Source organism: Dermacentor albipictus, chromosome 4 (genome assembly GCF_038994185.2).
Source record: "Dermacentor albipictus isolate Rhodes 1998 colony chromosome 4, USDA_Dalb.pri_finalv2, whole genome shotgun sequence".
Classification (NCBI taxonomy): domain Eukaryota; kingdom Metazoa; phylum Arthropoda; class Arachnida; order Ixodida; family Ixodidae; genus Dermacentor; species Dermacentor albipictus.
Window position 1 is genome coordinate 40,797,323 of NC_091824.1, and position 14,393 is coordinate 40,811,715.

The window sequence follows — 14,393 nt, forward strand, 5'->3', positions numbered from 1 at the left end:
TTTAACGCCGTCTAACGTCAAGTGGATTGCTGGTACTTGTCTAACGTCGGTTGTACTTCTCTAACGTCGGCAACAGCTTCGCGCTACACCGCTTTTTACACTGTAGAATGGAGGAAGTGTGTTTTTCGGCGTCATTCTCAAAAACAGCTCTTCTTGCGAGCTATACCTCATGCTCTCCCTCGTATTTCAAACGTCAAATTTTGCGCATAGACTTCTTTCTATCTACCTCATCTTGAACTAGGCATGTTACGAGTCCCGAAACATTGCTGTAGTTCCCCAGGGAGCGTTTCACCAAAGCTTTGTTTCATATACATCATAACATGTGCATTAAAATTGCATAACTTATTTAGCTGCTCGCACTAAGCCGTAAATCTTCCCATTAGAACCCATAGTGTGGTCTTTCTGAAGCGTAGGCTGCACATGAAAGGCAGGAACTTTTCAGTGGACATTACCTGCGCACTTACGAATAGGCCTTCGGAAGCAATGAATAAGTCACTTCTCTTTAATAGGAGCGCGAGTAAAGCAGATTTGCTTGACGGCTCCGCAATTATCAAAATTCCACATATTACTTGTCAAATCTTGCCGACCACACATAACACCATTCCTCAACAGGGATGACCAATGCACAAAATTCACAAATATTTACCTACAGTGATCCGCGTATTGGTTAAAAATCCTGTTGCTTTGAATTGGTACCGGCCTTTGAGAACACGATTATAAGATTCTAAATGCATCTCGTGAATTTTTCAGATATATAATCATCTTTCTATTACAAGCATTACTGCTTCAGCTAGGAACATAATATTCGTTGTGTTTGCTCCTGGCACGTTCTAAATGAATACATTTCTTTAGACAGCTAAACAAATTCAGGCTGAGTGACCATAGCGATATCTAACAGAATACTGTTACTACGTCGGGGATATCCACAGTGGACTTTCTCTTCTTCCCTTCGTCTTTCTCTCCCCAGTTTTCCTTCCCACAGTGAAATGTAGTCAACCGGGCTCAGTCCTGGTAAACCTCCCTTCTTTCATTTGTCATTTCTTCTCCCTCTAACTCTTGATTTTTTGGTAGCTTTTGTGACTCAGACAAATGTTACAACACTTGTGTTTACCCATTTGATTTCCTTTATCTGCAAGTAATTCCCAGGTAACATTGTAAAATAAGTAGTTTTTATTTTTCCACATGCTTCGGCATTTACTAAACCGTTCATTTTTGTCACTTATCTACAAACCTAGCATTGTTCTGTGAAGGTTGGCCATGTTTGCTAAATAAACACCTGCATAATATAAAAACCTGGTCTTTGGTGCTCAGTCAAATGTTTCAGTGGTATTTTCTGCACGCTCCTGTTTACCTTACTAAACTCTCCGTACATATGCTTGGCTACAATGTTTTGTTCATTACGGAATTAATTTATTTCCTAATTCATTACATAACGAGGGTAGGGCAAAAAACAAGCCGAATAAACACCTTGACGCGCCAATCGACGCCTACCAAATAGGCAGAGATCGGCATCATATAAGAATAAAAACAAAAAAAGATAGCAAAAAATTTCTTTTACAATCTGCATCACATACAAAAAATCAACCTGCATCGACGCACTTAATTTCTAAGTATTATTACCAGCTGCGCGTCCAAGTAGGCATTTATTTTGCACAAAGAATAGACGCGCGAAGAAAAAAAAATATTTGCCGATTAAGCAATTGGATGTAAATGTACTTAATAGACAAACGAGATATCTAAAACATTAGATAAAGGCGCTAAAAGTTATCTGATAAAACTTATTTATAGTAAGTCCAACTTCATCGGAACAACTCTAGAAAGTTACTTGTGATGCCTACCTGTTCAGTAAAAATATGTGTAATGCAACCATGGTATGAAGCTTGGCGCCCTCTTGCGCAGTGAAATTCACTCACCTGGTAGTAGATGTGGTAGCCATGTTTTTCCCTGATCTTCACCATTTGGGCAATACTGTCTAAGCTGAGATTCGCGTTCGGATTCCAAACGGTCAGGGACATGTTAGGCACAATCAGGTGGTGTACACGCAAGTAGTGCGCCTACAGGTAAATCAATGATTTATTTTAATATACTGCAGTCTTTAATGTGGCTATTGCACAAGCTGCAAAAGAATGCTAAGAATACAGGCAAACACGCAAAAATTACAACTGGTAAGCAAGAAAGCAAGCAAATAAAAAAAAACAGAGCAAAGGACGTAAACATTCAACCAGATTCCAGGTGTTACGCCACAGCGTTCAAAATTGCTGCAGCCAAATGCGTTGGCCCGAACGCGTTACATTGTTTCAGTATTCATCAGTTCCGAGCCAAAAAAAAAAAACTATTTGAAAAATTCTGGAGTTAGCGTAACAAACAGATATGTTAAGCCCGTTATATTTTAAGAAGGTATAGAAGGGTGAGCAAAAGACGGTATGCAAGAGTATGAGGGGCTCAATCTGAATCGAGAATAAGTTGAGTGTGCAAACACTACTTTCTGTACCTACCTACCTCTACCTCTTCCCTCCCGACTTCCACCTTCGCAGCGTTGTGCTACTTCCTAATGAAGTGCAGCTTTAAGTATAGTAATGCAGCAATGGAGGGAGGTATAGTAATGCAATTGCACTTCATCATCATCATCATCATCATCATGATCATCGTCGTCCTCGTCGTCGTCATCATCATCATCATCCTATTTTATGTCGACTGCAGGACGAAATATTTTCTTGCATACATCATGTTTTCTCCGAAATAGAAGATATTGAAAGGTCAAGCGCCATCTATACATATCTCGCAAGTCACCATCCGCAATCTTGTTATTAGAACGTCAAAAAAAAACTGTTGGTTCCGTAGCACAGCTGCACGCACAGCCGGTGCTTTCACCTTTGTCGTGTTGGTACTGTTTGCTGGCGTATTTAAATAGATGTCCTGCAACGATGGAAACCACTTGAGACGTTTACTTTCGCAGCAAGGACAACAATGTGAGTGGATAAAATTTAATTTTCATGCTAAACAGTGCTAGACGCTACCAGCGTTGGTGGCGGAGGGTTGCAGTAGCCCGTAGCAGTAAAGGATTCATTTACAATTTGGTGTCTCGTGTCTTTACTGTGACTAGTACAATCAACCCTCCCCTCCTTCCAGCCAACAAAATAACAATTTTGCAGTAATTTCGCCTTGTCGGCGTACTTTAGGTTAGCAGGCACGGAAAACGCCAACTTCTTTCCGCGCACAAAACATTAGAAACTCTCAGACTACCCTAATATGGCAACTGCTTTTTTTCTTACCTGAATCATCTTCCGTTCGGTTACTACACAGGGTCACTTGCTTAAACATCATGCAGACAACGCATATACGCTTTTATCACTTACAGCTTCGCAAACGTAGTGTCAAAGTGCCGTATGTACTTTGGCATCTTTGTATTGAAAAAAAAAGTCATTACTCAATCATTTGTATGTCTCGAGCACAAATGGCGCCATCGTCACCCGACGCATGACGTAATCGGAGCTAAATTTAGCATTTCTCTCGGCGTGCAGAATGAAAGATATCGGTAAAACATTTGCTGATTAGAGAGGGAGTGGCCGTATTTGAAGGAACTAACTCTGCCATAGTAGGTGTTCTCCATTTACCGCAAACCTGCGCTTATCAAGAGTTGTAAGGCTTACGAGTGCGCATCTTGTTGCAGAAATCTGATGGCTGCTCAGCTACGGCGCCTCAGCGTTCGAAACGCAGAATCCAGAAACAGATAGAAAAGACGCGGGCCGCTAGATAAAGCGATGACTCGAGCAGCTCATTTCATTTATGCGCGACGCGAATGGTGTAGATCTTTCTGGAAGATACATGGGCATTAGCGATTACTCTGAAACCTTCGATGGCTAATGTATGAAAGCCTAGTCGCTTGACCCGCTGAGCAGATTTTCGACAATCGCCGACTGTGTTCGCTGCTATCGTTGTTCTTTGAGTGCAGCCTGTTTTTGAGGGCACAGGTTCACCCAGTAAAACGCTAGCGTTGCCATTTACAGTTTTGCTGCTTTCTTAACCGTCACTACTACGTGACACTATCGTAAAGCAAAGTGCAGAGGCCCGCTATCTCGGAGGCACTGGCATAGCCCATCGGGTCTAAGCCAGTTGCACTGGACTTTTTAGCCTGGCTTCGTAGGGTTCGAAACTCATTACAGGCAATCTCTTTCCTTTCGAATTTATTGTATCTTCTGCAGTAATTTCCTTATAGCGATGAGTAATAAGGCAGGCGATAGCTTCCGCGGAAAGGAAACGAGCGCATAACTCAGACCTCCGAGATCGAGGGCGACGTGGCGTGGCGGCGGTGCCTCCTCGCCTCACGCAACCCCTGGCTTGGTAGCAGGTGTTCCCTCTCATCTCATCTGCTCCGTCCAGGCGCGCACGTGACCTGGCATTGCAGTCAGTGGGAATTTAGATGCCGTTTGGCTGCTGCCGACGCCGGCTATTTCTCCCAATGGGACATTTGATTGCAACTGGTTCCCATCATATATTTCCCTGTCCCGTTAGTTGTAAGCGTCCTGAGGGAGCATTTATATCACCCTTTTTATTCACCGAAAACATAAGACAGCCGAGAAAATTTTATCGGAGCAGGTTTTGCCAACCAGGGGCGCACAATGGAAGATAGGTAACGAAGGAGCTGTGTGATAATTGGTACGGTACTTATTTATTAGACCAACGTTATAGACACAGAAAGCCCGCGCCTTTTGCCCTCTAGCTGCCAATAGGGAGATATTACACAGCGTGCTGTTGAATGGCACACTCTTCCGCTTATTTGTTTGAGTTAGGCACTTGAATTATTACTCGCTATATTGCAGTGCTTGCAATTCTGTATTTTATTAGTGCTTGCAGTCAGAGTGCCTGTGAAAGCTGAAGTCCCTACCTTGCAGGCAAAAAAAGCAGTGTCAAAAGTAAGAAGTGCACAGAAAGTGAAAGAAACAAATAACAAGTGCAATGCCTTTTCCTGCAATAGCCTCATGTGTGCGGTGATGAACTGCAGAAAGTAAGTGTACCTCTACCCTGAGCAAGATGTGTATATAGAACAGGAGATTTGGTTTTGAAATTATAATTTTAGGCTGAGGTTAGGAATTGAACGAGCGAAAGGTTGAAGTCTTGGCAGCCTCCTGTTACCACAATGACGCCTTATCATACCGTATTTTTCTATGGCGACAACTTCGGGTAAAACAGACAACACGGTGACTGCTGTTGGTAATGCAATTAGCATTCAAAGAATGTAGCGACAAGTCGATCGATATATGAAAATTACATGACCATTTACTTCTAAGTAGTCATCGTGGTACTTTGCTGATATGAAGATATCGTCCAATATTATTACATAACCGACATGTAGGAAATAATTAGTGTACAAGAAGGACCAAAACTGGGAGATCCTTCCATCAGATTTGAGTGCTTGATCACGACTAAAGGCCTCAATGGTAAGGAATGAGTTGCCTGTCCTGACCACTTCCAACCCGCATTTAACGAACGCATCTTCAACAAAAACATGTTTCATTGTCGACATATGTCAAGTGGCAATGGTTACTCTTGCTTTTCCAACTGCTTTGGTAATGGTGCACCTGATAAGAAGGTGCGGTCACTGACAGCATGCCCCCACATGGTAGTTTTTTAGTTCCAATAATGATCTCTCGATTATGAGAAATACTAGAGATAGGTTCGTACCGACTATAATTTTGCCCTACACAAGACGGCCGACTACCAGTTTATGACACCAGCTTGAAAGTGGTGACTATGTAGTAAAGATGCTTTCATGGATAACGATACCGGCTCGAGTTGCTTTACATATATGTAAGGCAACGTCTGCCGTGTTGTGTAGGTCAAGCCACATATGTGGACAATCGCACTTGCCGAGTTACGCATATCCCCTATTCTATAACGATCATTATAGTTCACCCTTATGATTCAACCAATATGGCGATTTAAACAATGAATAAAGAGAAAATGTTTCTCAATTTTTATTTCTATCTTCGTGCTTTTGCTTCCTGTATATGAGCCGCGTAATAACCCTCGACGATCAATTTTTCCTTACGTCGTGAGTAATGCGAATCAATGCATTAAACACAATTTTTTTCGCACAGATGAAAATTTCAACGATGCCTAATATATTAGGGACCATCGAGCTTTAGAAATATCAGCGCCAAAGCTAGGGAACGCATAACCGCTCCTTAAACAAAAGAATGCAATGGGCCTATGAGTAAACATGGGCACTTCCGTCTGCTAAGCTATTTAGGTATGCCAATTTGGAAAACTCTGTTGTGTTAAACTAAGTTTCGGAAGTTCTACAGTGTTATGCAGGCGGAGCTAAAAGCAAGACATGAATGTTTCCCACGCTTACGGTTATAGTTAACGACCAAATCGAACATTATGATTATCATTGATGTTCAAAGATAAATTTCAAGAGCAAGATACTAACTGGATCGTAAGCCGATAGTTGCCAGTGGTCTCTGCCCAGTGGTAAGAGGTTTCTTGGAGCGAAATGTGCACGCTGCTCGTTGTTACAGGAACAGAGGTATGACTGCGTGAACGTCGGAATTCTAACTACGGGCGCCTTGCTATGGTGTCCGCAGCTGTGGCTGTCATGCCTATTTTCAGTCATTATAGTTTTGTGCAGCTCAAGGCTGAGTGAGACCACGATCAGACACTTTTTCTTTTCGTATATGTGGAGGGATAGCTAGGTTTAGAAAACCAGTAGCACCTCTCTAGCATCAAAAGGTCACCAGCGCAAACATCAGAAGCAGTTGCGCTAAAAAAAAACGCGAAAGCCGAAAGCAACCAAAAATGGTAAGGCGATGCCTTGGTGCAGAAGACAAAAACCCGATACTACACTGGCATAAGACCCAGTGCACTGCGCGCAACTGCACCTCTGGCGTAATGCGTTAGGAAAAGTTATTCAAACGCGGACCATCAGTTATTCGCTAGATATCCTGGATGAATACCTCGATTGAAGCATGCTGTCATAAACCTGTAGAAGTGTCAACACATCTACTTGATTGCATTTATTTTGGGCGTCTCTTTGGCGCCATATTCTAACGCGGACCATCAATTATTCGCTAGGTATCCTGGATGAATACCTCGATTGAAGAATGCTGTCATAAACCTGTAAACGCGTCAGCACATCTACTCGATTGCATTTATTTTGGGCGTCTCTTTGGCGCCACAATGAAGGGACAATGAAGGTATCAACCTTATGATTGCGTTCGATAATAAACAACACTCCTAGTGCGATAAATAATTTTCCTCTGCAGATTTCTCTACCGTTTTTTACACAGTGTTCAGGAAAGTAATACACAATTAAATATTTATGTGGCAAGCCGCTATATGAGTACTTAACAGTTATGAATCAATAAAGGAACTGGCACGATTGGTTTTAGGCTATGTCCCTTTATACTGAATATATTATTCGAAAAGTAACCGCAAACATTTTCTGCGCTATTACCGATACAATCACCTTAATTTTGTAAAGATATTCATTTTGCATTAGCCCGTTACATGCATGAATCAAAAGGAGGTGATATGAAAAAACTAGATATCACCACATCCCTTTCTTTCGACTCAGTGATATAAAATTGGGTTTATTGCAAGAGGACTGTCGGAAATATAAAACAGAGCTGCAGAAGCAACTGATTGCATAGCTGGCAGACGTCCAACACAGCTCTTTGTTTAGGCGAACCATTCATATTTGTATATTGCGGAAGTACGTAATGCGCAGATTGAGCTGCACGTATCATTTATCTATGCTTTATCATATAATCAAAACATATGGCATTACAAAGACCTCACCAGAAGACTTACATTGTGCTCTGTTGCCATATATGGCATCCTTATCGCCGATGAGGAACACGTTGAAATCATATTTCTAGAAGGCCCAAATACCTTCCGGTAAACAGGCATTGAAAAAAAATTCGCGACAACACAACAGGCTACAGCAGCAAGAAGTTCCAGATAAAATGTGAAGGAAAAAGAAGCATACTTAGGGATATGTGTTATAATAACCAGAATTAGGAATAATAGCTCATATATAAATACAGAATATGAAAATTTCGTTAGGACATTACTGGATTCCTTATACTTTTTCGCCAGTTTAGCAGTTTCAAAATACAAAAGTCACCATGCTGAATCTTGTTATTTTTCTAATATGCAAGGAGGCTATCCTACGACTGAACTACTTTCCACTTCGTCGTCATATGCGTACTGGAGATATTTTTGCCAGTTGTGAAGCCAGTCCAGATTTATAAGCTATAATGGTCCGGATTTACAACCACGTTTCTCCTATTCCAGCGTGATTTTGAAGTAGCCACTGCGTCCCCAACCTGCCAGTGTGTCCTCCACAGTGGCCACTTTGGAGCCTTAGGCTAGTCTTATAGAAAAGCCTACCAACTCAATCCCTTTCTTTCTCTAGATTTTGCATCAGGAACAGTTCATCTAAAAGATTGTGCCTCTCTAAGGAGTCTCGAACACGAAGAAAGATATATTTCTGGCCAGCGGCGAGAAAGGCCCCAGTAGTGGGACTAGCTGTTACATTTGCCCTCAAAGCTTATGCCGTTTACGAGATGACAGTCTTCAGATTACAGGGACTTGATGCGTTACGACATCTTGGGACTCATCAACCGAGGGTTGGACTCACTCTCGCTTAGCACTCCGCGGCTCAGCAGTATTCGGTCGCGGCATCAATCCCATGATACTACCTAAGAACTTCCTAAGCATGAAAAATTCTGTTACCTTCGCTCGTGCCTTTATTGATGTTTTTTCCAAATTTGTAACTTTTTATTCTTTCCCGCGTTCTTCTCCAGGTCACTTCTGAAATTTTTCAACGCCATGAGTTAAGCTAGCGTAAATATCGCTGGCACTCTTTCTGCCACTTTTGGTTGTGATGGCAATGCACGTTCTTACTTTTATCATGCCATTCAGGCTACCATTTCAATAGAACGTAAATGACTGCTCCCTAAAGTTAAACGCAAGGCAGCCAGGGGCATCAGTGCACAATATGTTTAAATGTGATTCTATAGGCCGCACAGAACGCTTCAGTAAGTTTCAAATTTGCCTTACACGGTCCCAGTTGCGACTCAATGGCAATTTGCGACACACACTGTAGGCTGCAGGGTGTCATCTTGAAAATCACTTGCCACAATGATTTTTCGAGTGGCTTTACTATTAGGGAAAACTCACAGCTTCGCCAGAATTGAGAAGCGCCAATTGTGATACCAAATTGCTAGACAGCTATGCGAAATAAAAATAGTGGTGATAACGTGTGTATGTTGTGGCGAACATGCTCTTACTAACGAAATTAACAAGCACACTGTCAGGCACCTAAAAACAAGCACAAGCACATCTCAGTCGAGGAGCGGGGACATTTCCCTGGAAACGCTGGCGTGTCGAAAAACAGCAGCCGCAGCGACCGGATTGACCTCCGCACTGCCTCTCGCTTCCTTACAAACTAAACGGCGAGAGCACAGCGCACGCGAAGCTATCAAGCCTCGTTACACCTAAGCTCTGTACTCGTCGCAAATGGCCTTCAAAATAGGGCTCGCGCGGCCACGTTCATGCATGCCATATGCAATCGCTGCCGCAGTAGAAAACCTCATCCCGCGCTTCCCCGGTGCCTTTCGCGCGTGTTGAAGAAGGCGAACTTCGTCGTCGCCTTCCTTGCTTGCATGCGCAAGACCATCCCACCATTCTTGGCTCACGCTCACCCGCTTACACTCGCACCTGCATTATACGGCTTGAAACCACGGTATTATCGCACTTGGACGTTATGCAGAACATCGCAGTGACGCCGATGACAACGAAGACGACGAAAATGCGACGGGAGTGTCCATGTAACTACTATCGCAATAAGAAATTAGAAATCGCATACACTTGGGGTTTTTGGTATGCCAAAACTACTATATGATTATAAGGCGCGCCGTGGAGGGTAACTCTTCGATATTTTTATCGTCTTGGTTTCAATAACCTGTACCCATGCACGGTACATGGGCGCTATTGTATGTCGCCTTCATGGAAGCGCGGCCACCATGGCCGGTATTTGACCCCGCCTTCTCAGGCTTAGCAGATTACGCCAAAGCCATCACGCCACCACGGCGTGGTAAATTGAAATGCGTAGAGCCCGGAGGCAAGTTTAACCGCTAGCGTGGAGATTATGTGTTTTAATGTGCAAAAACGTTTGATCGTTGGCTTCGCGCATACTACAGCCTGGGCCATGCTACATTGGCATCAAGACCCTCGCCTCTATTTCCTGTTTTATGCGCAGAACTAATAGACAAATGAGAACACTGAAACCTTGGAGGTAATCAAAAGAAAACACTTGGATTATTTTAAAGCTTATAGAACATAAGCTTTAAACGCTTATGTTCTATAATCTTTTAAAGCTTATAGAACATAGGGTTGCGTGACAGTGCCCACAGAAATAGTTCGTGTGTACGTGCGTGTGTGTGCTTAGGTTTTTTTTTTCCTTTTTTTATCCTTCTTTCTTTCTCACCTATTGCATCCCCTTTCCCTTCCCCCAGAACAGGGTAGCCAACCGGAGATAATCTCTGGTTAACCTCCCTGTCTTTCCTTTGCCTTTCTCTCTCTCTCTCTCTCTCTCTTTATAGAACATAACTAATTGGTGTATGGAAAAAAATGCATCCCGTGAGGCGTTTGAATCAATTTAGCCGATTTGTTCGTTGTTTCTTGCAAAGGACGCTGTTCTTGATTAGCGATCATTTCCAAGTATGGAGCCCACAAACAGGTCGCAAAAATTTTCATCGGGAACCAGCCTCGCCGAAGCGTATGTTTTTGGTGCCCAATCGAACTCATACAGCTGAATGGCTACCAAGGAGTGAAGACAATGGATTGATAACGATGACATGACGACAATGGCCTGATGATGCTGGACTCACTTGTGCTATATGCCAATGGTGGAACGATGATGATGGCCCCGCGATGAAGCTGTGACGATAATGGCTGGCCAAAAATGGCATATGACTTCGTCAGTGGAAACGACAGCGCAGCAAAGAAGAAATTGTAACCGTCGTGTCACGGCACCAGCATGAAGATAATGTGATGTAACGCACGGGGGAAAACAAGCATATGACGACAACGGCTTGATGATGATGTGATGGTTTTGCAATGAGGACGATGGTACGGTGATGACTGCGTGAATACAATGGTATCACGAAGCTGTAATTACGACGATGGTTCGACGACAACGGCGTTACGTTGACAGCGTGACGACAAATAGATGGAGATGCTAAAATGGCGAGTGCAATACAGCGACCACCGCATGACGACAGTGCTATGAGGATGCTAGAGGTATGACAGCTGTATGACGACCATGAATTCACAATAGCGGGAATGGGGGCGACGGAGTGACAACAAAGGAATGAGTGCGAAGATTGGCCTACGATAGAGTAGCGTTGGCGGTTATATAAGTATCTGCTTTCGCGTATATTCGCCGCATCGGCCTTCCCAGGCCATTTCACCGCGCATTATATATCATTTATATATTTATGTAATATTTTGCACACTACAGCCCATCCGGGAAATGCATTCAAAGGTGCAATTATTGAGGGGAAAAACTAGGTTTATACAGGTCTGTTCTGGATTAGAGTGGCAAGAGATTTAGGCTGTGAGAGCTACGGGTGCGGGAAGGTTCAGCAAACCTAGAGTATTTGTCCAAGCGGGTTCAGCGTCGAGAGTTAGTTGAGGTGTACATGAACTTGATGCTTTCGCTGCGGAGATGTGTTGCAATAGAGGTTAAGTTGTTATTAGATAGGTATGAAAAAGGTGTAAAATCCCTGTAGTAGCGAAGGTAGAGGAAACGAACCACTTTATTTTGTACAGACTCAATCTTCTGAATATCGTTTTTACGAAAATGGTTCAGAACTATAGATGCATTGCAAGGATTGGGCGGATTAGTGTTTTGTATGGTATAGGATTAGTTTCTTGATGAGTAACACGAATTGCGCGTTGGAGATACTGTTATTTTTTGTGGTTTATTACATACTACAATAATATGCTTGCTCGAAAATAAGTTGCGAGTGAATGAGTGCCCAAGGTACTTATATTCGGGTACTTTTCGTAGAAATGGGTAATTGAAAGCTTACGAGAAAACGGAACCAGTTAAATGCCTGGTGAATGTCACTGAAATGATTTTCGTGGAGTTTTTACTCATCTGCCACGTGTTACACCATGAGCTGAAGTGTGCAAATGCGTGGGTAGCAACAGCATCATATTCAGGTGACTAATTATTGTGGTAGAGGGCGTAATTATCAGCATAGAGACGTATGTTATCAATTATATTTTGTGGCAAGTCATCAACAAATATTAGAAAGAGAATTTAGCCAAGTAATGTACCCTGCCGCACGCCATAGGAACAGTAGCGATAGGGGAGTCAAAGCCGTTATAGCATACATGCTGGAAACGGTCAGACAGAAAACTGGTAGTCCAGTCTAAGAGATTGCAAATATTTAGGATGAGATAGAGTTTAAATCGTACTTTATGGTGAAGCACAATTTCGAACACATTGGACACATGTATGAAAATGCCGTCGACCTGTGTACCAAGGTATAGTGATTTAGCAATGTCACACGTGAATTCAACCAGCTGCGTTACGGTGCTCCACGGCGGCGAAAACCATGCTCACAATCAAGTAGCAGAGTAGTGAATTCTATGAAATCCATGATTTCTTTGTAAATGAGATGTTCGAGCAGTTTGCAACAGTGACAGGTTAGGGAGATCAGTCGGTAGTTGGTTAACATCTGCTTATTAGCAGATTTGTGCAAACGTAGAATTTGAGCACGTCGCCACGAAGAAGCAACTAACGCAGTAGTTAATAATTTGTCAAAAATGACTGTAAGGTAACGACTAGTGGAAAGAAAGCAACGAACAAGGAAACCATTGAAAATCCTCTCAAGACCAATAGACTTCTTACTAGAGAGTTTTAACACTAAAATAAGAACACCGTCGAGTGATGCAGATAAATAACTAATTGTTATATCATATCGAAAATGAGGAAGTACGCGGTTATCTCGAGTAAAAAGGGAATGGAAATATCAGTTAAAAGCTGATGCGATTTCATCAGAGTTAAAAGTATACACTTGATTATTGCAAAAGTGGTATTATCAGTACCTCAAGTTACGACAAATTGCCAAAATTGTTGTTTGCAGAATGCTTTTAAAAGGTTAGGCAATGTCACTCCAAAATAGAAGTCTTTCGTTGATTTACCTCGGCGTTCCTCCTTCACTTGGTTAAACATCGCAGTTTCAGCGGGATCGCAATTGAGCCTTGAGAGCCGTAGTCTACTCACACGACGTGACATGTGTAAAATATCTCTCATCATCCATTCTTTAGCTAAGCTTTTTTTCTTGGTTTTAACAAGGACAAAACGGCGAGGGCATAAGAGAATAAGGTTTCCGAAAAGAGAAAAAAATAATTGCCATCGCTACCAGCACTTATTCACAGTTATCTAAATTATCACTCACGGTATCAATAATGGAAGCATCATCCGCCCGTTCAAAGTTGGAAAGTAGGTGCGAAACACGTGTGACTTTTTCACCGGAAGAGAAATACAAACTCAAACTCGTCTGTGATGCGAAATACCTTCGGTGACTTCTCATTAGAAACAGCCTTTCACAAGGCATTGGCAAAGGAAGACTATATCTAGAAGGGATTCACCTCTGGTTGTCTGCTGTACTATCAAGGCAAATCGACTGTGACAACTCTTGGAGCTCGATCAATGAGTCAACCTCATGACCAGCCAGAGCTAATGACGGCTAAGATATATCTAGAGCGCTAACTCACCCATGAGCAGTATGACTGACGAGAAGGTGCTGGGCTCGTGTAAAGACGTATTCCGACTTGATAAGAAGTCAGGAGATGAACCGGGACGGCAATTTAGCACGCCGACTATTACTCATCTCTTTTCATAGTATACTTCGCACCAAGCAGATTCTAGTTCTATTCGAGCTTGGATTGCAAAATATTCTAGATCAGATTTCATGAAAAGGGCTACATAACCTCTTCGGCCGTGCTTCCTGTTAGCTGTAACAACGTAAAAAACAGGTGGTGCTATTTCTTCATCGTGTATGTCATTATGTAGCCACGTCTCTTTGACGCCCATAATTTAAGGCGCGTGAGAAGTAACGAACACGAAAAAATCTATAAAGTTTTAAGCATGCTTTTGGCATTAAAGTTAAGAACTTGTGGGCTGCTATATGAAGTAAAATAATTTGATCTAGTGTATGGTTAGAATTATTTGCGGCCGTGCCTGGCATGTGCTTGGATGCTTCGACAAGTTTGTTAGTATATTCATCCCTGTGACAACGTCCGTAATCAATGAACGCATGATCAAAGCATATCCGCACAGAAGACCCATTGTTACGAAATGATGTCGT

General features: G+C 42.5%; 1 protein-coding gene across 2 annotated transcripts in view; it reads right to left on the reverse strand.

The window, feature by feature from the left end:
• Positions 1 to 6,550, reverse strand: part of LOC135911436 (uncharacterized) — a 153,283-nt gene extending 146,733 nt beyond the window's left edge. For both annotated transcript variants that reach the window (XM_065443724.1, XM_065443725.2), the window contains exons 1-2: positions 6,434 to 6,550; positions 1,914 to 2,054 (exon numbers count right to left, since the gene is read on the reverse strand). In XM_065443724.1, coding sequence (XP_065299796.1) covers positions 1,914 to 2,015 — 102 coding nt within the window. In that variant the 5' untranslated portion in view covers positions 2,016 to 2,054; positions 6,434 to 6,550. The remainder of the gene's footprint in view (positions 1 to 1,913; positions 2,055 to 6,433) is intronic.
• Between the last annotated feature and the right edge of the window lie 7,843 nt (positions 6,551 to 14,393).